This window comes from Mustela nigripes, chromosome 7, assembly GCF_022355385.1.
Source record: "Mustela nigripes isolate SB6536 chromosome 7, MUSNIG.SB6536, whole genome shotgun sequence".
Lineage (NCBI taxonomy): Eukaryota > Metazoa > Chordata > Mammalia > Carnivora > Mustelidae > Mustela > Mustela nigripes.
In genome coordinates this window covers 30,226,335-30,251,979 of record NC_081563.1, presented here as the reverse complement: position 1 = coordinate 30,251,979, position 25,645 = coordinate 30,226,335, and the positions used below count along the sequence as shown (strand labels likewise).

At 37.3% G+C, this 25,645-nt stretch overlaps 2 protein-coding genes across 4 annotated transcripts; one reads left to right on the top strand and one right to left on the bottom strand.

The window, feature by feature from the left end:
* Positions 1 to 37: 37 nt before the first annotated feature.
* CEBPZ (CCAAT enhancer binding protein zeta) lies at positions 38 to 20,662 on the top strand. Its single transcript, XM_059405455.1, has 16 exons — positions 38 to 247; positions 2,670 to 4,171; positions 6,862 to 7,093; positions 7,665 to 7,845; positions 8,967 to 9,055; positions 11,921 to 11,974; positions 12,523 to 12,625; positions 12,726 to 12,794; positions 14,302 to 14,368; positions 15,686 to 15,786; positions 16,584 to 16,641; positions 16,916 to 17,109; positions 17,518 to 17,607; positions 19,512 to 19,573; positions 19,653 to 19,734; positions 20,498 to 20,662. The coding sequence occupies exons 1-16, from the start codon at positions 92 to 94 to the stop codon at positions 20,635 to 20,637; spliced, it is 3,180 nt and encodes a 1,059-aa protein (XP_059261438.1). The 5' UTR covers positions 38 to 91; the 3' UTR covers positions 20,638 to 20,662.
* On the bottom strand, positions 20,292 to 25,645 carry CEBPZOS (CEBPZ opposite strand). Of its 3 annotated transcripts, none has more exons than XM_059405460.1 (5): positions 25,592 to 25,645; positions 22,657 to 22,772; positions 21,346 to 21,390; positions 20,669 to 20,753; positions 20,292 to 20,538 (listed from the first exon to the last, which is right to left on the bottom strand). In XM_059405460.1, exons 2-4 carry the CDS (start codon positions 22,769 to 22,771, stop codon positions 20,671 to 20,673), a joined length of 243 nt encoding a protein of 80 aa, XP_059261443.1. In that variant the 5' UTR covers position 22,772; positions 25,592 to 25,645; the 3' UTR covers positions 20,292 to 20,538; positions 20,669 to 20,670. The 3 variants fall into 3 exon arrangements, with proteins under 3 accessions (XP_059261443.1, XP_059261441.1, XP_059261442.1); XM_059405458.1 differs by lacking the exon at positions 25,592 to 25,645 and adding an exon at positions 25,436 to 25,585; XM_059405459.1 differs by lacking the exon at positions 25,592 to 25,645 and adding an exon at positions 25,479 to 25,585.

Here is a 25,645-nt window from a genome sequence, read left to right as displayed (position 1 = left end):
ATTTCCGGGGGGAGGACACGCCCCTGCCAGAAGTACGTCACCCCGCAAAGCGGAAGGAGCCTGTGGGCCGTCTGCGCGTGCTTTGCTAGTGATGGCGGCCTCCAAGAAACCTTTGGAGTTCCACGCCAAGCGGCCCTGGCGGGGAGAGGAGGCGGTAGAAGATCCGGACGAGGACAGCGAGGAGGATCAGGATGAAGCCGAGAATGGGTTCTCTCTGGAGGAAGTATTACGGCTCGGAGGCACCAAGGTAATGGCCTCGGACTCGCGGACAAGGGGACAGATGCGCGAGGGGTGGTTTCACTAGTGGCCCCGCAGCGGGAGTGTGGGAGAGCGTCCTGCACCCAGATCCCAGCTTCGAAGTGTGCGCTGTGCGCTACCCGCTCTTCTTTCCCACAGCTTTTTACACGGGAAGAGTCCTTTGGAATTGAACGTTTTTATGGTGTGGCCTTTGTTAGGACCCTCTCATTTCACTTATTTATAACTGGCACTCCATGAGGTCGGCGAAGACTGACCTTTCGGGGTCCTGACGTCGTGGCATCGAGTTCCGAACCCCAGTGTTGTTGGAATCTTAACTTCTGTTCTCACGCAGAACACGCACATGTTTACGCTCTAGAAGCCCTCTGCTCTCGTGGAACGTTCTACGTAAGGGGAACAATCAGTAATCAAACTTCTGAATATTGTGTATCAGATGCTGAGCGGTGCGACGGAGAAGAAAACAAGATAATCAGTGTGAAAGGCGTAACAGTTTTAAATGAGGTTATTGGGGAAATCATCATTGAGATGTCTAGGAACAAAACTGTAGGAAAGAAAGCGAGCCATCTGTAAACAACAAAAATGTCAGTGTAGCTGAGGCAGAATGAGGTAAAGGGAGAGTAATAAATGACGTCAGAGGTAAAATATAGGCCTTCCTCTGAGTTTGATGCAAAACCTTAGAAGATCTGGAGCAAGTACGTGTTGGAATTTAGCTTACTTTTTTTTAGCACGTGTTTTGAGACTGTGGGTGGGGAGAGCTGTAGGGGCAAGAGAAATGCAGTTTACAGGGGCAGAATCAGAGTTTGCACTATACTTGTGTTGTATTTACTTTTTGAATAGGCGATATTTCACATACTACAAAAAAGTTCTTTTAAAAAGTTCTTTCACGGGCGCCTGGGTGGCTCAGTGGGTTAAGCCTCTGCCTTCGGCTCAGGTCATGATCTCGGGGTCCTGGGATCGAGCCCCGCATCGGGCTCTCTGCTCAGCAGGGAGCCTGCTTCCCTCTCTCCCTCTGCCTGCCTCTCAGTCTACTTGTGATCTCTCTCTGTAAAATGAATAAATAAAATCTTTAAAAAAAAAAAAAAGTTCTTTCACTTTTGATGAAAAGTCTTCTTTCCCACTTTATCTCTAGCCATGCAATTACTAGCCAAAGCAAGTATTTTTGTGTCTTTTGTATCTTCCAAATATACATACACCTATGTTATTTTTTACACAAAGGGTACTGTACTGTATAATATTTTGTGTATACTTTTTCTTGCTGTCTTAAAGATTCTTCTATAACATTATATAAAGTTATGTCATTGGTTTTATGCCTGCATAAATCATTGTTTTAATCTAGTCAGCCATTTATTGTGGATGTTTAGGTTGTCAGTCTTTTGCTATTTTAATGCTGCAGTAAATGACCTTGAAAATAGATCTTTTCCCATATTTGTGAACATATATATAATCTAAATTGATAGAAATGGAACTGCTGGATCAAAGGATGTGTGTCTTGTATTTTGATTTGAAGGTAACAAGTTGCCCTCCATAGAGGTGCTAGTTTACGTTTCCATCAGCCACGTAAGAAAGTGCCTCTTCCTCCCACCATCTCCCCAACAACACCTGTCAGTTTTATCTTTTTTATCTGACAGATTAGAAAATGGATGCATCATGGTTTTAATTTGGATTTTTCTTAATGTCCATGAAGTTGAGCACCTTTTCACATTTTTAAAAAATCACTTTTCCCTTGTGAACCTTTTGTTTATATACTTTGCAGATCTTTGGGTTATCACTTCCTTAACTGATATGTAGGAACTTTCACATTAAATATTAAGCCCAATTACTCTGATGTCAACCGACATCAGAGACAACTGCCAGTATTTTTTTTCCAATTTACTATTTGTCTTGACTTTTGTATGTTTTTTCGTCTGAGAGAATGACAGTTTTACCCATCTTTACCTTTAAGGTCCTGCATTTTATGTCCTTCCGAAAGGTTTTCTTTACTCTGAAATTATTTTAATTATGGTGGACATTCTCCTATTATAGCTTTTTTTTCCACATGTGAATGGTGGAGAATTTACATGGTGGTTGGGTGGGAGCCCAGGCAATATCATTGAATTTAATTGATTTTAAAGATGCAGATTTCATGGTGCCTGCGTGGCTCAGAGGGTTAAGCCTCTGCCTTCCTGCTCAGGTCATGATCTCAGGTTCCTGAGATAGAGCCCTGCATCTGCATCCACATCCAGGGCTCTCTGCTCAGCAGGGGTCCTGCTTCCCCTGTCTCTCTGCCTGCCTCTCTGCCTACTTGTGATCTCTCTCTGTCAAATAAAGTCTTTAAAAAAAAAAATAAAGATATAGATATTTCAAATTAACTTTTGAAGTTTTTCTAAACTTTGGATTTATAATTTATTTTTTAACTTGCTTATGTTTTAATGCAGCAAGATTACCTTATGCTGGCTACTTTGGATGAAAATGAGGAAGTGGTGGATGGAGGCAAAAAAGGAGCAATCGATGACCTTCAGCAAGGTGAACTGAAAGCATTTATCCAAAATCTTAGTTTGGCCAAGTATGCAAAAGCTTTCTTAGTTGAAGAAGATGAACCAGCTAAAAACGAAAATGCCAGCAAAAAAGAAGCAAGAGTATCTCAAGTAGATAATAAAAAGCAAAATGCAGCACAAAGTGAAAGGACATCACTCCGTAAGGTGAAAAATAAGAAGAAGCCAGAACAACATTCTGATGAGAACACCAGTGTCACCCCAAAAGTTAAGAAAGATAAACAACAGGATATCTTTGAATTTTTTGAGAGACAAACATTGTTACTCAAACCTGGAGGCAAATGGTATGATCTAGAGTACAGCAATGAATATTCTTTGGAACCCCAGCCTCAGGATGTTGTGTCTAAGTACAAAACCTTGGCTCAGAAACTATATGAGCATGAAATCAACTTATTCAAAAACAAGACAAATAACCAGAAGGGAGCTTCTTCTACCTGGATGAAGACAATTGTGTCATCGGGGACACTAGGGGACAGGATGGCAGCCATGATTCTTCTTATTCAGGATGATGCTATTCACACACTCCAATTTGTAGAAACTCTTGTGAACCTTGTGAAAAAGAAGGGTAGCAAACAGCAATGCCTCATGGCTTTGGATACTTTCAAAGAATTACTCATTACAGACCTTTTGCCAGACAGCCGGAAGCTACGGATTTTCAGCCAACATCCCTTCGACAAACTAGAACAGTTGGCCAGTGGCAACAGGGACTCAAGAGATAGAAGGCTAATATTATGGTATTTTGAACACCAGCTGAAACACCTGGTGGCTGAATTCGTGCAGGTCTTAGAAACTTTAAGTCATGATTCATTAGTAGCCACTAAAACTCGAGCTCTTATTGTAGCTCATGAGCTTCTTTGTAATAAACCTGAGGAAGAAAAGGCTCTTCTTGTGCAGGTGGTAAATAAACTGGGAGATCCTCAGAACAGAATAGCCACGAAAGCCTCCCATCTGTTAGAGACCTTGCTCTGTAAGCACCCCAATATGAAAGGAGTTGTATGTGGCGAAGTAGAAAGGCTGCTCTTTCGCTCAAATATCAGCTCCAAAGCACAATATTATGCAATTTGCTTTTTAAATCAAATGGTCCTTTCCCATGAAGAAAGTGAATTAGCTAATAAGTTAATTACTCTCTATTTTTGTTTTTTTCGGACTTGTATCAAGAAAAAAAATATTGAATCAAAAATGCTTAGTGCCCTTTTAACAGGAGTAAATAGAGCATATCCTTATGCCCAGACTGGTGATGACAAAGTGAGGGAGCAGGTCGACACACTCTTTAAAGTGCTGCATGTTGTGAATTTTAATACCAGTGTACAAGCTTTAATGTTGCTTTTCCAAGTAATGAATTCTCAGCAGACAATATCAGATCGATACTATGCAGCATTATATAGGTAAGTACATACCACTTCAGTAGGTGACTGTGAGGAATAACATGATTTAATAATAATGTGATTTAATACACAACACCTATGGTGCCCCTCTGTGGGGCAAAAAATTTAGAAAAGTGGATCACCAACTTTGAGTAAGTTATTAATCTTTGTTTTCCGTTGGAAAACTGTTACATGTTTTATGTACATGATTTTTTTTAAAAAGATTTTATTTATTTATTTATTTATTTGACAGACAGAGATCACAGGCAGGCAGAGAGAAGGGGAAGCAGGCTTCTTGCTGAGCAGAGAGCCCGATGTGGGGCTCGATCCCAGGACCTTGGCATCATGACCTGAGCCAAAGGCAGAGGCTTTAACCCACTGAGCCATCCAGGTGCCCTAGCATACATACATTTTTTTTGTTGTTGTTTTGAGAACTTGTTAAAATACAGAAAAATATCCTTCCCCAAAAAAGTATCTGTATCCTGCCACCTAATATTTCAAATTCAGCATTCTGCTGTATGTTTTAAATCTTACAAATATTAAAAAATTAGAACTGTAGATAAAATTGAAGTTTCCTTCACTCTCTTCCCCCTGACTCACATCCTCAGTCCTATATTTCTTCCCCCTGAACTTCACACAGCCATTTAGTAATTCATTCAGCAGCAGTTTTTTGGGTGCCATCTATATGCTGGACACTTCTAGGTATCTGCATATAGCACTGAACAAAATTCCCATACCTAGAGGTGCTTACATTCATTTTGAGGAGGACAGATGGCAAACAAGAAAATCTCTTAGGGTTAGAGTTGCATTTTTGGAGTTTTTTAAATTATTGGGATTAAGATTTTGCTCACTGAATTTTGTAGTTGTCCTGATACATAACCTATTGAGGGGTGATATTTTGAATAGCACTTTGGAACTATTTAAGTATGCCAATAAACTATATATTCCCTTCTTATTCATTTTAATGATTTTACATAACATACCTTATGACAAATATAATGTACTGATATCTTGAACTTAAGCCATGGTGCCTGGATTTGAGTCCTAGCCATTAGTTTGCTTTATAACTTTGGACAAATTATTTAATCCTCTTTAAAATGGTAAATATGATTAATCCCATTTTACTGTGGCCGGTTTGTCTATAAAATGAAGGGGAATGCACTTATCCTGTAGGGTTATTGTTAAAATTACAAAACTTCCCAAGGTTCCATAGCTAAAAAATGACAAAACTGGGACTTATTTCTGAGTTCATGTGTATGTTAACCCATGTAAGTGCTCTGCAGCTGTTGGCTGCTGTTATTAATATTACTCAGATGAATAGCTTAAGTTTATTCCTGTTAACACTTCTCTGATCTGTGAGGTACAGTGATTTGTACAAAATCAGACAGACATGACAAGGCCAAGTTAGGCAGCAAATCCAGGTCTGCGGGCTTTGGGAGTTCATGTCTCATGCTGCTGATTGCACTGGTACACCAAAAAGAAAGTTTTCGTAAGAGTCCTTTCCATAACTCTTTAGAGTACAGTTTTCTTGAGTAGTGGCTACTTTAGTTTGGAAAGAGTTCCAGAGCTGAAAATTTAGAGGTTTGGGGATCTTAGAGTTTTGGGGTTTTGTTTTGTTTTGTTTTTGTAATATAACTTTTGATGGTCATAAGAACTTTTTGGACAATGTTTGGAATCAGTTTTTAACACAACAGTCTATCTGAGGAGTACATGCTTAAGTTCTTTAAATTATTGCTTGCAAAGAACTCTCACAGATGGATTTCCTCAAATGGCATCTAAGCCTTCTTGTAGTATTTCTTTTGGTTTTATTAAGAATCATTTAAACAAAATTTTCTGTAATATTATTTGAAAGATAAAGGAAACGTGATTTGGTTTACAAAAATATGATTTATCAAAAATTTCAAGAAGGTGTTCTCTGTCAAACACCTATCTAAATTCTCAAATGTTTTAAAAATGAGTTGCAAAATGGATGAAAATGTTGAATATTTTAAATGTGAAGACAGAAAATTGAATATCAAATATTGAATAATATAGGATGATATGTCAGTATCACCAGAGTTATGGAACTAACAAATGGAGGAGAGTGGGTCCATTTCCATATGGAAATGCTTCACAGAGTTACATATTTCCGTTTCTAGTATTAATGGGAGAATGTTAATAGAAGTGCTTAGAATAAGAAGTAGTATTGCACATGAATTTTGTGTTAATTTTGGATATCCTAATGTCTAGAGGGCAAAAGCAGTTGGAGCATCTCTAGGATGGAATGACTAGGATAAAGAGAAATTTTTAAAACTATGTTCAATTCTCTACATGTGTGTTCATTAGAATTATGTGGAAGCCTCTGGTCCCCCAGCTATGGGGTAAGAACTCTGGTCCAGTCCACTACTTTCATAGGTCAGTTTTCATTATTTGGTTTTGGATTAGCCTTTCATATGAGGTTCTAGATCTTTATAAAAATTATGCTGGAGAATGGAAAACCCCTGAAAAAGAAAAGAAACTACTAAAAAAGGTCATTCTCCTGTGATATTCCCACTCTCCCCCAAGATCATCATTCTGTCTGTTTTGGTCATTGACTTCCATTTTACATCTTAAGTCTGTTGATCTAAAAATAAACAGGAAGATTATCCCTAAGATGAGGTTAGCAGTTGCCTTTACTACTGATTGTAGAGATATTTTATGAATAAACTTTTGATCTTATTTTTGTTTTACAGGAAGATGTTGGATCCAGGATTGATGATGTGTTCTAAACAAGCCATGTTTCTTAATCTTGTCTACAAATCTCTGAAAGCTGACATCGTATTGCGCAGGGTGAAGGCTTTTGTGAAGAGGTTACTTCAAGTTACTTGTGAACAGATGCCACCGTTCATATGTGGAGCTTTATACCTTGTGTCTGAGATCCTTAAAGCAAAACCAGGTTTAAGAAGTCAGCTAGACGATCATCCGGTATATCTTACAACTGCTTTTTAAATCGAGTGGGTTCTGAAATGTATTGGTATTTTTCTTCTTTGCTTCAATGACAGTAACTTACTTAGTTCTCTGGAGCATGAACATGTGTGTGTCCTGGAGTTGGACAGACCTGAATTTTAGTCCCAGGTGTACAATTTTACTAGGTGGGCATGTTACTTGACCCCTTTACTCATAGTAAACTATACTATACTATAATTGTATGAGGTAGTTATAGTTACAGAGCTAGTGAATCTCTTAAACCTGTTTGCTCAGTTGTGAAATGGACATAGTAGCACCTCCTTCATTGGTTTATTTATATAATACATCAGAAATTTGAGGGCTGAATGTTTTCATGTAAAAAAGTGCCAAAGTCTTGGGGGAATTTTGACTCAAAACTCAATTCTCTTAATTTAGAAAAAAGAAGGTGGTGTGTCACCAATCATCAATTTGATTGCTGGAATTTTCGTGTTTCACCATTATAGCAACAAGTGGGTCTTCAAAACTGCCTCATATAACTGAATACAGACTTCCAGTTGACTAATGCAGATTTATTAAACTATGGTTTTAGGAGTCTGATGAAGAGAATTTTATTGACATAGAAGATGATGAAGACACAGAAAAATTCACCGATGCAGATAAAGAAACAGATCCAGTAAAAAAAGCTGAGACAGAAGGAACTATGTCAGACAGTGCTATGGAAACAAAAAAATCAGAGTCTGCTTCTTGGGTGCACTTTGATAATTTGAAAGGTGAGTTTCTTAAATCTTTCAGTTGTTCTTTCGAACTTTTAAACAGGAATTAGATTCTCCTTTGGTCTTTTATTATTTTTAAGATTTAGGTTTTTTTTAGTAATCTGTACCTAGTGTGGGGCTTGAACTCACAAGCCTGAAGATCAAAGTTTATATGCTCTACTGATGGCCGCCAGCCAGGGCCCCCGCTTTGATCTCAATAGAAATTAACATTATACCATTTTAGAAGTCCTCCATATTTGTTTGTTTTTTTTTAAGTAGAGCTTTTATAACCAGATGTATTCAGGAACTTAGAAGTAAATTTTTAATTTAGTGAATTACTTGTCTACTTATTAAACGTATTATGTATTAAACTTCTAAAACGTTACATGTTTTAAAGTAATTTTAATCTTAGAAATTAAAGTAGATACCTTTTGGAAATGCAGCCTCTTCATTTGAGCTGTAAAGAAAAGCACACTAATAAACCTTGGGGATCAAGAAATGTGCCAGATCCATTTCTTCAAACTTATTGTGGAACTCTTGGTCAACTTACTTCATCTCCCAAAATTTCAGTTTGCCTGTGAAATATAAAAGAGAAGTATGGTAGCATCCAGGAAAAATCCATCAATTTCCCTGAAGACTAAACTGAGAATAGTCCTTTACAAGGATGATGAACACATGCATTGTGAAGTAGACAGTTTGTTGTAATGTGTTCTGAAAATTCTTCAAAGATAACATAAAACTTGTTCCAAGTGAGAATTATTCCTGGACATAATTTAATAATAAATATTAAGTGCATTTAAAGTTCTAAAATAATTTAGACCTATTTAATCTTCAGGCTCATTGCCATTTTAACCCTTATAACCTAATTGACCCAGATTTGGGCACCTTTTGTTACCTGGTTTATTCAGTAGCAAATACTATCATCAGTACCATATCTAATTCTTGTTGGGGCTTGGAATGTTTAGGTAGGATGCCTGGCTAAGAATGTTCAAAATTATAATTCTGTTACATATTTATATCTATATATGTATATATATAATTTTATAGTTATTGGTTACAACATTAATGGTGGTGGTTTTAGTGAACTCTTGGGCTGGGAATAAACCATTTAAGAAATGGTATTTTTTCTTTGTTCTCAGGTGGCAAACAGTTAAGCACATACGATCCATTCAGTAGAAACCCTTTGTTCTGTGGAGCTGAAAATACAAGTCTTTGGGAACTCAAAAAGGTAATGTTTTAAAGGTATCTGAAATGGTGATTTTTCATGAAATGAAAAAATGCTTTAAAAATTAAAGGTAATTTTAAATTGTCTTTTAATTCATTAGCGCTTTGTATTTGTCCTCATGGATTTAACAGCTTGAAATTTCCATTTTTTCCATATTTAGACATTAGTTAAGTGGCAGAAGGAAGCAATTTGAAGAATGTCACCCAACTATAATGCTTTATAACCCATATTTCTGTAGCATTTGATAAACATTAAATTTACGCATTTATACATATTCACATGTAGCAAACCTTAAATAATGTGGATGCAAAGTAAGAATGTTATACATGGCTATAAATAAATTTTGCTTGCTTTATGCATTAGATCTCCCTGAGAAGTTTTGTGATAGAATTATTTGCGTATAAAATTACTTTTTAAATGCATTAGAGGAACTCATATTTCCAATAAACTTTCTGTGTTATCTCTGGAAAAGCAAGTAAGTGTCTTACCACACAGACTCCCGTGAGTCTTTGATACCTTTTCAATGAGTCTGCAGGGTCACAGCTACTTTCATTGTGATATCAAGGCAAATTATTTGCCTTTGTCACTCTGTTGACAGTGGAACTGATGATATTCAAGAAATGATAGCTAAGGAATGCCTGGGTGGCTCAGTAGGTTAAAGCCTCTGCCTTTGGCTCAGGTCATGATCCCGGGATCCTGGGATCAAGCCCCGCATCGGGCTCTCTGCTCCGTGGGGAGCCTGCTTCCTCCTCTCTCTCTACCTGCCTCTCTGCCTACTTGTGATCTCTGTTAAATAAATAAATAAAATCTTTAAAAAATAAAAAAATAAAAAGAAATGATATCTAAAACTGCTAGTGTCTTAGTACAGATAAGGACAGTAGCCATTATATTTTTCACTGCCATGTACCTTCAGGGAAAAAAGAGCCAGTATCTTATAAAAATGATGAAATAGGAAAAATTAGTAATTATCTTGACTCTAAAGTACATGGCTTTTTCATAGTCTTTGTGCATATCCAGCAAAAATCCATAACGTACTTCTGCTGTATATCTAAGTATGAGGTTGTCTTGTGTCTTGGGAAAAGTACCTGTGTAGTTGGTTGTAAACTCAGTTGCTTTTTTTCATAAAGACTTGTTGATAGGTAGACTGGTTGTTCAGATTAGGTATTTGGGAGACATTTTCTTGAAAGTGAATGAACTGAATATTTAATTTGATGCAAAAGAGCAAACAGTATTTGTTGTCAATGATAAAATTCAAGCTTTTAAGCAAAGTAAACATTTCAAGATTTTGTAACCACTACCTTGAATTTGACACTTTCTCAATATATAAAAACTTATGGTTTTTTTGGTTTTTTAAAAGATTTTATTTATTTATTTGACAGAGAGCTAGAGAACACAAGTAGGGGAGCAGCAGGCAGAGGGAGAGGGAGAAGCAGGCTTTCCGCCAAGCAGGGAGCCAATGCGGGGCTGGATCCCAAGACCCTGGGATCATGTCCTGAGCCAAAGGTAGCCCCTTACCTACTGAGCCACCCAGGCGCCCTATAAAAATTTTTCTGATAAAATCAGTGGTGATACTAACAGTATGACTTTTGTGCTAATGCAACCAGCATGTGGAAGAACTCCATAACTTACTGAATCAGTATTTTCCAAATGCCTAAATGCACAGTATTACAAAGTCATGGTAAAAGATTTATTCATAGTAGACCAATTAATTTTGAGTAGCAAGTACCAAAAGCTGATGTGGTTTCAGATTCCATATTGCAACTAATCTTCAGTTTGGGTGTAGTATCAAAGAAGAAATTTCACAATTATGTGAAAGGTTATCCGTTAACCCTCCTATTCCCAACAATATATCTGTTTGAGGCAAGATTGTCTTTTTATACTTCCAACTAAAAAGTAACAGGGAATACAGAAGCATGTATGAGAATTCATTGTCTTCTGTTAAGCCAGACATGAAATAAATTTACAAAACTGAAATTATCCTACTCTTTTCCTAATGCTTATATTTTCTGAAAAAATATTTTTCATAAAACGTTTGTGTTAATATATAATAGGCTCGTTGTTATTTTAAAATTGACTGTAAATAATTGTTTCAAAATTTCCTATTGTGGGTGCCTGGCTGGCTCAGTCAGAAGAGCATGGGACTCTTGCCCAGGGGATTATGAGTTTAAGCCCCACAGTGGGTATAGAGATTACTTAGATAAATAAAAACTGAAGAGAAAATTTTTTTTTTTAAGATTTTATTCATTTATCAGAGAGAGAGGGGGAGAGAGCGAGCACAGGCAGACAGAATGGCAGGTAGAGGCAGAGGGAGAAGCAGGCTCCCTGCTGAGCATGGAGCCCGATGTGGGACTCGATCCCAGGACGCTGGGATCATGACCTGAGCCGAAGGCAGCTGCTTAACCAACTGAGCCACCCAGGTGTCCCTGAAGAGAAAATTTTTGTTGTAATTTCTAATAAGGTAAATATCAATAGATATATCCCACTTAAACTTTGGAAGCTCTTAAAGTCTTGATTTTTATTTTAAAGATTTTATTTATTTATTTGACAAAGACACAATAAGAAAAGGAACACAAGCGGGGGGAATGGGAGAGGGAGAAGCAGCCCTCCTGCTGAGCAAGGACCCCCCCCCCCCCGCCGCCCCCACCTAATGTGGGGCTGGATCCCAGAACCCTGGAATCATGACCTGAGCCGATGGCAGACGTTTAATGACTGAGCCACCCAGGCACCCCAAATTCTTAACTTTTAAAAGTATGAAGCATTCCTGAGACCAACATTTTGAGAATCACTCTTCTTTAATGTATTGGCTTAAGTTTTAATTCTTTGTATTTATAACTATAGTAAGAGTTGACTTTCCTCTGTTTTTTTTAGCTATCTGAGCATTTTCATCCCTCTGTGGCCCTTTTTGCAAAGACTATCCTTCAGGTAAGTCTAATATTCTAAAGTCAAGAAATAAGAAAAAAATAACCTAGTTTTAGATAATTAGTAGTTGGTCATACAGTGTTTTCTATCCACCACATAGAATCATAAACATTTTTTGCTGGTGGAAAGGACCAATGACTTTTTTAATACAGTAGGGTAGGTAATTCTTCCCACTGTGTGGTGAATGGAAATACAGGCTATTAGAAAATGGCAACAGTTATTTATTGCATTCTGGCTTTTCTCCTGAAGAAAGACTGCCCTCCCTTTTCCCATTTGCTGTGTTGTCCACTTCAGTGTTTGGTTTCTGGTTAATGGATGACTTACAGTATTGTCTACCTATTCATAAAATCAACAGTCTATCATAAAATCTGTATGTATATATATGATTGTATTTAATTCTTAAAGTAAGAGGGATGAGATGGATATTTGAAGGGTCATTTATGGCATATTTGATGCATTGTAGATGATGTTTTTCCTTTTTTTTTCTTATCTGGATGCTTATATATAATTTGAGTTAAGTTCTTAGTCCTCCTCCCCTCTCCACCTTTCAGGGAAATTATATTCAGTATTCAGGGGACCCACTGCAGGACTTCACATTAATGAGATTCTTAGATCGGTTTGTTTACCGAAATCCAAAGCCGCATAAAGGCAAAGGTATGCTTCTATTTAATTATTTGGTTTTCACTGTTGATATTTAATAAATGAGCAATAAAACTAGGTTTTATATTACACTGTCTTAATTTTTACATTTCAGAAAACACAGATAGTGTTGTGATGCAACCCAAAAGAAAACATTTTATGAAGGATATTCGTAGTCTTGCTGGTAAGTATAAAGCCTCGACAGTTAAAGCTGACAAGACTAGTACAAGTCAATAAAAAATTGTATTATTCTTTGCTCCATATTACCAGATAAACCTAAGTATCCATCTTTTATTCCCAAAAATTTTGTATGTATTCTTAAATTTATTATGTCTGACTGGGCCTTTTATTTTTTTAACTTTATTACAGAAAATTTCAAACATCCGGGGTGCCTGGGTGGCTCAGTGGGTTAGGCCTCTGCCTTCAGCTTGAGTCATGGTCTTGGGTCCTGGGATCAAGCCCCACATTGGGCTCTGCTCAGCAGGGAGTGTGCTTCCCCCTCTCTCTCTGCCTGCCTCTCTGCCTACTTGTGATCTATGTCAAATAAATAAAGTCTTTTTTAAAAAAAACAAAAAGAAACCTCTTAAAAAAAAGAAAATTTCAAACATCCAAAGTAAATACACAAGGATTATATTGAATGCCCTGTAACTATCACCCAGCTTCACCATTTAGCAATATTTTGCAATTTTTATACCATTTGTAGCTTTATTAGTGACTCCCCCCATATATCCCATACATATATATATATATAAAACTATCTTTTTCTTTTTCTTTTTTTTTTTTGGAGAGAGGGAGAGTTGTGAGCAGGGGGAGGGGCAGAGAGAAAGAGAGAGATCTCAAGCAGATTCCCTGCTGAGCACTGAGCCTCACAGAGGGCTTGATCCCGCAATCCTGAGATCACAGTCTGAGCTGAGGTTCAACCAACGATGCTCAACCCGCTGAGCCACCCAGGTAGCCCTATAGTTAAAGATCATCATAAGCTGTCTCTTAAGGTTTCAGTAGAAAGCCCACACACAACTAGTTTTTTTATATAATAAATCACAGCTCCTTTTCATTCAGAGACTAGGATTAATTGGTGCTTTATTAATCATTTACTTTCCAACTGATTTATTTCACAGAGATCCAGAGATGTAATGGACTTAGCCAAAGTTTAAATAGAGTTAGAATTTAGAAGCCAAGTCCAGTTTTAATCAAGATGAGTTAGAAATGTTCCTTGTGAAGAGAGAAAATATTCTTGTAGTTCCATGTTCTTGTTACCTGATTTTCATCAGTATTAAGTAAGATTGTGGATAAATGTTTACTTTTACTTCCTGTTCCAGAATGGCAGGTGTTACTGTCTTTCTTTCTCTGAGACAATAAGTTTAAAGTGATAATTAAGAGAACTCTTTAATTTTATTTCTCTTAAAACTGGGGTCCTGGATGTGGTTGGAGAACAGTGAAAACCATGTTCATTCACTGTGATGCACTGATGGCTATGTATGTCATTGTAGCCAACAAACAGTTTCAAATGTTGGGTCTTCTGCACTTAGACTTTTCCAGAGACTGTCCTTTGCACGAGAAGATCCCTTCTGTCCCCTTTCCTTAAATTTTGAGACTTTATAATTGGAGGTATGCTGTATGTAGTCTTATGAGCTTGGATAACATAAAAAGGATTACTTTAATAAAAAATTTTTCTTAATTTGTTTTTCTAGTAAATAGTAAGGAGTTCCTTGCAAAAGAAGAAAGCCAAATACCAGTGGATGAACTGTTTTTCTACAGGTAATATACTCAATGAAGTTTCACTTGGGGAACTATTAAAATTTAAATTTTTAGGACGAAAAGATTAAATTTTTAGATTCCATAAAATGGCTTCAGTAATATAGGTCAATCTTGAAAAGATCTAACGGTATGTCATTTGGGGCACCTGGGTGGCTTGCTCAGTTGGTTAAGGGGCTACCTTCGACTTAGGCCATAATCTTAAGAGTCCTGGGATTGAACCCCACATCAGGCTCCCTACTCAGTAGGGAGTCTGCTTCTCCTCCTTTTGCCCCTCCACCCCACCCCCAAGCTTGTGCTTGCTTGCTCTCTTAAATAAAATCTTTTTTAAAAATAGTGTGTCAGCCTATTTTTTTTTTTTGCAAAAGCAATTTATAAATCATTCAGCTTTCTAATCCTAAGATATCTAACTGAAACTTAAACAAGTAAACTTGTGGGTGTTTTTAATAATGTAGCTTAAATTTTATGACTCTTGACTTCATAAAACCTAATCTTTTAATTTCTTATTTTTTTAATATAGTAATTATCTTATAGGCTTTAAATCTGTTATCGTCTAACGTTATGATAAGCAACTCATGAATAATTTGTCCAAAATACAACTCTAAGCAGAATTAGCAAAATTCACTGTGCTATTACATAGAGAACTCCTAAACTTACTAGTATTCTTATTGTTATCTGTTTGGTTAATTCTGTTTATTTGCTTTTTTAAAAATATTTTGTGTGAAGAATTTTCAGAGTATGATCTCATCTGCAGAATGCTAAGTTTCATTCTACCCCAATATTAGAATGGGTCTGATAAAATACTGTGATGTTATCTAGAGCCACATTTTTGCCTTATTTCTAACACTTAGGTCATTGGTGTTGACACTAAAACAACCTATCATTTAATTTAATTAATGTAAATTGTCATTCAATTAAGATGAAGTATTTTTATGCACTAAATCCTAAGTCTTTGAAATTAGCTATTTTAATTCAGAACTTTTGTTTATAATAAAAATTTTAGTCATTTATATCCAATTGAATTAACAGTTCTTACACTTGTCTATGTCACTGGTCATAGGTGCTTTGATTATACCAAATGGGCCATTTAATACAATTATTATAAGGGAGCCTGGGTGGCTTAGTCTGACTCTTGGTTTCTGCTCAAGTCATGATCTCTGAGTTGTGAGATTGAGCCCTGTGTCAGGTTTCATGCTCAGCAGGGAGTCCGCGGGAGATTCTCTCTCCCTCTCCCCTCCACCTCGTGCGCATGCACAACACTGTCTGTCTAAATAAATAAAATCTTAAAAAATAAGATACATAACATGCATGTTTTTTCAGGTATTATAAAAAAGTTGCTATTGTTAAAGAGAAACAGAAACGGAATGCAGATGAAGAAAGTATAGAAGATGTGGATGATGATGAGTTTGAAAAAATGATTGGTAATTTGTTTTTAACTTTAACTTTAATCTGTAAAATAATCTTTCTACTTATAGAACCATAGAATGTTAGTGGTAAGGATATCTTAGTTTTAAAAAATCCTTTAGCTAAGAATACCATGCAAATGATAATGAAGAACTAAAAAATATTTCAGTGGCATATGGTAGTTCACCCACACTTGCTCCAGAAAGATTTAGGATTGTGTGTGGACAGTTCACGGGAAAAATAAATTTCTATTTATGCGGCGTGTATTCATTCTTAAGGCCTAATCTTTTATAGAAGAGAAACCATTTTTACTGTTCCTAATTTCCTTGCACTATTGGTATCAGTAGTATGCTCTTTCATCTCTTTTATCTTTGTGATCCATAGAGCTATAAAATTTTAATCTCTATTTAGACTGAAACAAAAAACCAGAAATTAGAAAAACTTACATTGAGTTTTTTTGCACATTGTATCTACTAAAAATAAGCACTTAAACGAATTGCAATTGCTAAATATCATTTTGATATTGACCCTCTTTCCTTAAAAGAGTTGTAGAAAGCCGAAATTAACTGGAATCCATTTTGGTCTGGGAATTTAATTGAGGTCCGTAAAAAATAATAATAATTAAGGTCAGTATATTCACAGGCTTACGTAGATTAATAAAACACACAAGCAGTAGTCAGGTTTATAAAACATCATTTTGGTGTTTATGTATCATAAATAGCAGAATGACTGTGTTAATTGGTTCAGATAGAGGACTTGTCAACTTTGTTATTCCTTGCTGTTATCTGACAGTTTATATATTGTTCTCTGACAGACACATTTGAAGATGATAATTGTTTCACCTCCGGAAAGGATGACCTTGATTTTGCCGGGTAAAATACTTTTCTTAAGTCTTATTTTTTAAAAAACTGTTTTCTTAGCATTTCCTAAATTGTTTTCCTCAGAACAGTAGAATACAGGACTCTGTGATGTGTAGGAGAAATTTATTGAAATATGCTTGGGAAATGGAGGTAGTATTTTCATTGTAGACTTTAATAATGCATAGAGGTTCTAGGCTGTCTAACTTTGTTAATAGCCTAGTACCCTGCTAATCACCAAAAACACATTAGAAAACAATGTTCTCTGCTACATGTTGTTTTTCTTCAGCAACATGAAAAAGAAAAGAAAAGGTGCTAAGGAAGACCCAGAAGATGAAGATTCAGAAGGCAGTGATGATGAGCTTGACAACTTGGATGATGATGAAGTTTCTTTAGGAAGTATGAATGAAGAATTCACTGAAATTGATGAAGATGGAGGAACATTCATGGATGTGTTGGACGATGAAAGTGAGGGCATTCCAAGTAAGCACTTTTTTTCCCCAAGTAAACATTTTTAAAATACAAGGCAAAAAAGTGTATTTTCCTTTTTTCCTCAGTATAAGCTAGTTTTTTCTGTTGAAGCCTTTTTTAAACATTACTTTATATTCAAATTAATAATCAGGTTGGCTAGAAATTTAAATAGGATCTTTTCCCCCTCTTATTTGGAATTCAACAGAGGTTGAGTTTTGAGCTTTTATTTTAATTAATAGGCTTTCTGCACAATACCTGTTGAGCTGTTAAGTTACCCTTTTTTTATTGTTAGAAAGTAGTTACTTCTCCAAGTTAATCACAATATTCATTATTTATCTTTGCCTTATAGCAGTTCTGTTGTTTTTAAATTGCTTAATAGTGTTTTTATTTTTGTTTTGTTTTTGTTTGGGGGCGCAATAGAACTTGATGATGAAGTCAGCTCTAAAACCAGGACAAAGAGAGGCAAGAGAAAAGGGGCAAATGATTTTGACTTTGCTGGATCATTTCAAGGTAAGAAAACATCTCTTTTAAACCTAAGTAGGGCCTCTGAGAAAGTTACTACTCATTATCATTTTGGGAGATTTTCTAAATTGGTTAGTATAATTTTGTTTTTGCTTTTATGATGGATAACATCGGTTTCCTCTGTTTTTAATATGTGAAAGTTGTTTCACACATCATACCTTCATATTTTTTCCTCGTAACTTCCTTCCTCTCATTTAAATATCTCTAGATCATCTTTAAAGTATCATAACAGATTATGCCTTTTAATGTTAACACTTGTAAGATGCTAATAAAGGGAAAAGGTGCTATGTCAGGTGACAGTTTTAGCTTTTTGATAAAAATGTAGAAAGCATTTTAAGTATTTGATTCCTGAAATCTGTGATAAATACACAGACTTGCTTTTTCTTCATGCTTTAAACGTCAGACACTTAAACTTGCAAAACTTATCAGCTCTTTGAAATACTAACAGTGACAATCCTCTAATTAGATGATTTACCTGGTATATAAATTATAACATTATCTTTCAGATTTTGTCTTCCACTGAGTAATGTCCAGTGACACTTTAATAGTAGCATATGCTTAAGTATAAGACAAAGTTTTCCCTAAAATCATCTCCAGAGAGAAATGCTGCCTTATTCTTAAGTCCTCCTGAGATGGTCATATTAAAAGATGCTGTTTCAGTGACTTTATTTGAATAATAAAGCACTATTTCAGAAGACAATAGCCTGAAAGATGTCAGATCTCAGCTGACAGTAGTTTCAGATGCAGATTAAAGGATACCTGACAGAATTGGTTAAAACAAAAGGAGGCCAAGGAATTTCAAACACTGATAAATTAGGGGCCGCAAGAGTGTTCACCCTGCATTTGCAAATGTTGGATATCATTATGAATAAACAAACCTTAAGGCAACTTTAAGAAGGCACTGTGCTTACTAGTTGATATTAACAGTTATATGTCTATAAGATGAACGAAAACAAACAAAAAACCTTTGTGGGTACTCTACAAATGGTAATATTAACTCAAGAGAAGATATTCCATAATAGCATCAAATGCAATTCCTTAATAATATACACAAAATTTTATATGAAAGGCTGTAGAAACTGTTTTATCAAAAGTGGCTTGATACCCATGCAAAGACTTTCATGAATGTTTGCAGCAGCACTATTAATAGCCAAAAAGTGGGAACAACCCCAGTGTCTGTTCACTGATGAATAGGTAATGGAATATCATTCAGCAAAAAAATGGAATGAGATACTGACTGTAGTATGGGTGAGCTTCAGAAATGTTATGCTAAGTGGGACGCCTGGGTAGCTCAGTTGGTTAAGCAGCTGCCTTCGGCTCAGGTCATGATCCCAGCGTCCTGGGATCGAGTCCCACATCGGGCAGATACTGTGAAAAAGGGTAAACCTGGAACAGTGTTTCCAAATCTGAAAGGCAGGCAGGAAGACACTATTGTCATCGCAACAATTTTATTAACTCTTAAATACATTATATTTGTCTTTAAATACCAGCTACTGGGGCGTCTGGGTGGCTCAGGTCATGATCCCGGAGTCCCGGGATCGAGTCCCACATCGGGCTCCCAGCTCCATGGGGAGTCTGCTTCTTCCTCTGACCTTCTCCCCTCTCATGCTCTCTCTCTCTCACTCTCTCTCTCTCAAATAAATAAATAAATAAATAAATAATCTTTTAAAAATAAATAAATAAATGCCAGCTACTTAATGGTGCTATAAGATCACTGTAATTCTGTATTTTAACCCAAATGCAACCTTTTTATAACAGAACCATGTTAAAAGATTGTTGAATCACTGTTGTACACCTGAAACTAATGTAACACTGTATGTCAACTATATTTCGATTTTTTTTTAAATCATTGGATTTACAGTTCAATAATCTAGGCTTACACTTTTTTTTAGGACCAAGGAAAAAGAGGAAAGGAAATTTCAATGACCCCAACCTGTTTGTATCTGCTGAGGAGGTAAGACTAATATACTGTTTTAAGAAGTTAGCTATTCTATATTGTTTTGAGTTTTCTAATAAATGTATCTCTATTTAAGTTTGGCCACCTACTGGATGAAAATATGGGATCCAAGTTTGATAACCTTGGCATGAATGCCATGGCCAACAAAGATAATGCAAGTAAGTAACTGGAATAATTGATTGATTGGGGGGATGGCTGCACAGAGGGACAGAGAATCTCCAGCAAACTCCCTGCTGAGCCCAGAGCCAGGTGCAGGGCTCCATCCCACAACCTTGAGGTCATGATCTGAGCTGAAATCGAGAGTCAGACACTTAACCGACTGAGCCACCCAGGTGCCCCAAGTAACTTGAATTTTTTTATGGAGGTTTTTAAATGGCCTTAACTCAGAACTTCTGAAGATGTAAGTATTTTTTGGAGGATCGTTTTAGGAAGGATGAATAAAATGGTTCCTTATGACCTGGAAGGAATGGCTTTTTCATTTCTGTCTGGGGACCATATAGGATTAAAAAGCATTTAGACTACAGCAATAAAGACTGTAATTACTTTAAACAGTTACTTTAGTTTTTTTATCTAGACAGGTTGCTTTTATATAATAGGAATTTGCCAAGTAACTTTGTAAGTACTTTATAGACATTTTTATTCTGATATTGATAAGTTACTGGCTTCTGTTCTTTTCCCAAAGAAAGTGTTCAGGGGAAATAAAATCTTTAGAGCATTTTGTTCCTTTCTTCTCCTAGTCTTTTATTTGTTAAACAGTAATCTTTAACAATAAATGCCAAAGGAAAGCAACAAACAAATGCAGGGATTTGCAAAATAGATGGGAAATGACTGTAAGCCATGGGAGACCAGAAGTTTCTGTCTTCTTCTATGGGGCCAGGAGTCCACAATGTGGTGTGCTCATCTTTCTTTTCCCCCACAAAGGTCACAAACAGCTTAGATGGGAGGCTGAACGCGATGACTGGCTGCACAACAGAGATGTGAAAAGTATCATCAAGAAGAAGAAAAATTTCAAAAAGAAGAGGCCAAAAACCACTCAAAAAATTAAAAAGCAAAGAAAATGAGTTTTCTAATTATAAATTAAGTTGTACTTACTCCTAATTTTTGCTATTCAACCACTTTTCTTGATCTTGCTCTCTGACTCCATACATTCCGGACTTTTCAATGGATTTGTAATAAACTATAAATAAATATAGCTGTCATTTATAAAATCATGTAAAGGTGTTAAAATTAAACTATATTGAGAGAAATCAAACCACTTTTCCTTATTTCTACATGGTAAAATGAGAAAGATAATAGGATACATATGTCATCGAAAGCCCTCCAACATCCATACTAAGTTTTATAATGAGCACTATTTATTAAGCATTACTTTATACCAGATGATTGTGCTAAGTGATTACATAATGTCATCTTGTTTAACCCTTACAACTATTCATAAGGTGGACAATTACCACTATTGGACAAAGAAACTGCTTCAAGAAATTAGCAAATCAGAAGTCACACTGAAGTTTTAAGCTGTGGTTTGTCACCATCACTTCAAACATGTTTCATTCCAAAGTTTTCAACCACTGGTAACTACTCATCTCCAAAAGAGAATTTCTGCCACCATGTGTCCTCAGAAAGAGCTAAAATAGGGATAAACGGTAATTTTTCTTGGAAACTGACATCACCAAAAAAAAAGCCTTTTAACCTTTAATTGGTCATAAAGAAATTCCTCAACTTAAAGGGTGCCTGAAAAAGTTGTTTTATACTCTTAAGCAAAAACCTACCTTCCAAGATGAAGGGAAATTTCTTGCTCATCGTTTGCCTGAAATCTGATGAAAGAAAGGTCTTAAGATTAGACATGACTAGAAATTCATCATACTAAAACATGGAGCCATAATTTAGCGTTAGCTCTAGGGTCTATGAGACAGGAATCCTATAGATAAGAAATGTGTGTTAAGGTCCTGGTAATCAGGAACTCTCTGCTGCACTGGGTGTAATTTGCACTTGCCTTGCATGTTGTCCCCCCATAGTTACTTTGGACTTTTTCAAATTTGGCCTATATATATGATGTAATTTATTTAGAAATATTTATTTAGAAAAGTAATTTTTCCATGTTATTGTGTAACTCTTAGTAACTATGAAGTTTGAGATCAACTTCAAAAATCGGATAGAGTCTAGTTTCTAATTCCATAGCAAGGTAAAGGAATACTGGAATACATCTTGGATTCCATTTTACCTTGCTGTGGAATTAGAAACTTGAATTTGTTTTTAGATACTGTTCGAATGTTTTCTTTTATACACTTATACTTCACAAGTGGCTGAGCATCCTAGAGCACAGTGTTCAGTGAAGTACCTTAAGAGGACAAATGACAAGTTTCAAAGATGGCCACACCCCCAGGACTACTATTACCTGCTCTAGGGAAAGAGAAGCAGCATTTCCTCATTTTAAAAGTTGAGGGCTCTAATATAAAATTTCCCTCCAGAATGTGTTACAGCACCTTTTCAGTGGCAGCTGGTGGCATGGGAAAGGTTTTAAGTACCCAGTTATTGATAGCAGAGGAGGAACTCTGATCGCTTTTGAAACTGGTTACTTGACAACTCAGCTCCACCACTACTTCTCAGTCTACGAAACAATGAGGTATAAGCAGCAGGCTGAATTTCTTCCACCTGTGTTCCCAAACTAAGCCAGACCAGACACTTGCTCTGTGCCCCAGACAAGTAAAATCCAAGTATGAAACATTTTCCCTAGTCTACAAGTAACATTTAGGGAGAAGAGTCATTAAGTCCACAATAATTAACACCAAATTTCTTACGTCCATAAAAAGGTTAACATTCAGTGTTAATATAATGTATTACTTCTTTCAGAAGTACAGGTCTGTGATTCATCAATCTTACATAACACCCAGCACTCACCACAACACATACCCTCCCCAATGCCCATCATTTAGCCCCCCATTCCCTACCCCTCCCCTCCAGCAACCCAAAATGCCCAATATACTGAAGAAGCAATTTCTCTAAAAATGCTGTTTAGTACCTCAATGTATTAGCAAACTGCACATCCCCCTAGAAAACATGAACTACTGAATTAGGATTACCTTGGCTTGCGTTCATCTTATTAAATAAAAAATATGCTCCAAAAACGCCCAAGAGTTCAGCTACTAAAACTCCTTTAAAGATCTTCTTTGCCACTGGTTCCATAGTGCGGGCCATCCTAAGTTCAACAATAACAAATACATGTAAACCTGAATGAGCATACACAAAGTGAATACCTTTTCCACAAAAGCAACTCCATTCCTACAGTCTGAATAATTTAGGGATTAAAACCCTAAAGTTACTGTATGCTTATTGTATTTGGTATGTCCCACAATCTTAGTTTTCATTCTCTACCCCACACAATGCACCAAAGACACCACTAGAAAAAGCACAAAAAGGAGATGAAACTGATAAAAGCACTGTAAAAAGAACTAACAATTGATGGAATTAAGATTTTTAATTGCCTAAGAATAGAATATTGATAAGGTAAATCATTATTTTTAGCCAAGCTAGGAATTAAGATATGATCTAATAGGTGCCATATGTGAAAACTCTTTGAAAGTACACTACAAAAGTAAGGTTATTCTATAAGTGATTGTTTATGTTTCATAGCTGGAGGTTTTATTTATACAATATATTTTAAACTATGTGCCACAGCCCAAGTATTTTATATAAAGTTAAAGAAACCAACTTGTTCTGAGGAGCTGCTATTCTAAAAGTATTTTCAAACTAACTACATCACCCAAAAGACTTGTTAAAAATGTACATTTCTGGGCCTAAACCTGCAGTTCCCCAGTCCCTCAACTGTGATTCAGCAAGTCCACGGTTAGCATCCCAGTAAGGTGTGCATTTGCAAGCAACTCCAAATGACTTCTGTACAAGATGCCCTTAGACCAGGAGGAAAACCAGCCACCATCACCCAGTAAGTGGCAAACTAGACTTTAGATCTGGACTCTCTTCCTTTCACTAAAATAAAAGCTAATCCAAAAAAGGGTTTGAATCTTCATTCTCCTTCTCCAACGTAAAAGCTGAACAAGGGAAAGGGCTATATAGTAAGCTTTTAAAAAAGTAACATAAGGGGGTGCCTGGGTGGCTCAGTGGGTTAAGCTGCTCAGGTCGTGATCTCAGGTTCCTGGGATGGAGTCCCGCATCGGGCTCTCTGCTCCGCGGGGAGCCTGCTTCCCTCTCTCTCTCTCTCTCTGCCAGCCTCTCTACCTACCTGTGATCTCTCTGTGTCAAATAAATAAATAAAATATTAAAAAAAAAAAAAGTAACATAGGACTCTTACTGAATCTATGAAATGTAAATGCAAGTTCTTACTCTGCCTCCCTATAATCCCAACAACAGGAGAAATCAGTCGTTTCTAATCTTGGGATTTTGATACTGTCTGATGTATGCTCTTTGCCGTACTGTTCTCTGCCCTCTGTGCGGAGACAGTAAAATCTCTAATACTCTACAGTCCCAGCTGTCTGCTCACCACCATGAAATGCTCACACCATTTCCTCTTGACTCCTTTTCACAATGCCTGAGAGTGGGGTAATTAAATACCCTATTTTTGTAGGATTATCCTATTAATTGCTTTACCAGGTGTCCCTTCCTTCATTTTGATAATGTGATCATCCTGGGGACTTAAAGATTAAAACTTTATTATTTTTATCGTAAAAAAAAAATGAAGCCAAGGAAGTTAAAAAAGAACTTACATATAATCAACAGGCAGGTGAGTGGGTGGGGAGAACTGTTTTGCTATTTACGATGCTGTATCTGACAGGGACTAAGTCATGATCAGTACAGGACCTCTCTTGGGGTAATTTTTAACGTGCAATAGGTGAAAAAAAAAATTAAGTTAAAAATAAAGCGTGCCTGCAGCAATGTCCTCAATATAAGGAATCCTAGTAAAATGTGGTTTTGTTTTGTTGGGAGGTGAGGTTAAGGGTTCAAAAAATAAAGTACAAATAACACTGTTACAGCATTTACCTTTTAAAAATACATGTATACACATTTTACATAACAAGTCCCTCAGCTTCAGGAAAGGTGTTTTTAACGACTGATAAAGCCTGGGTGATAAAGACCACCAAAGGCATACCTGTCCACGACAGAGTTGGGCTACTAGCTGGCAGAGAAAGAATAAGATTAGACCGGACTTTGGAGAAGGATGGAATTTAGGTGAAATTTAAAACAAGGCAGTGCTCGAGGCACCTGGGTGGCCCAGTCAGGGGAACCACGGATTTCTTCTCAGGGTCCTAAGATCAAGCCCCGCATCGGGCGTGGAGCCTACTTTACATACATATGTAGATACATAAACGAAATAAAGCCGTCTTCCAGTGGGCTCGAAGAAAAGCAGCGCTGTATGTCTTGGGGTTTGCACCACACTGGCTGAGAAGCGGACTCAAGGTGCACAAGCTTAAACTTGCAATGCTACGTCGGAAAACGCCTCGTCTGCGCGCTACAGCTGGAAAACGACGCGCCTCAGCCTCTCCGGCAAAATGATGTATCACACGGCAAGGTGTCTCGCACTCTACATGTTGGAGAGCAAGGTCTCTCAGCAACCCTGGGTTTTATCAGCTAAAGCGCTTTTCGCAGGTTCCCACGATCCAGAACCGAGGCACCAGCGAGGCTTCCGAGAGCGCGTCAGGCTGGCTACCCGCGGTCCTCAGGCCCTCGCGGCTCCCCGTCCCCCGGGTCTTCGGTGCACACCCCGCGGGCCCCCGGCTGCCCCCAGCGCTCTCCCGCCTGCCCGGACGCTCCCGCGCGGCCCGCAGCCAACTCGAGTGGGCAGCGCAGGCCGCACCGCCCGACTGCGGCGACAAGGTCGCCCGCCTTGCGACCCGGAAACACTCGGACCTGTCCCGCGCCTTCCCGCTGAATGGATATAGTGACACCCAACCTTCTTCCGTATGACCCCAGAACTTTGGCGAGGCCCCCCAAACTCCTGCCCCACTTCGTGCTCTGTCGAGCCCAAGTGAGGACGCCTCACTCGAGCCATCACCCCTATCTTACCGGAGGTGCTTGCACACAGGACTGCGCGTGCGCAAGGTTTGGCAAAGCCCCGCC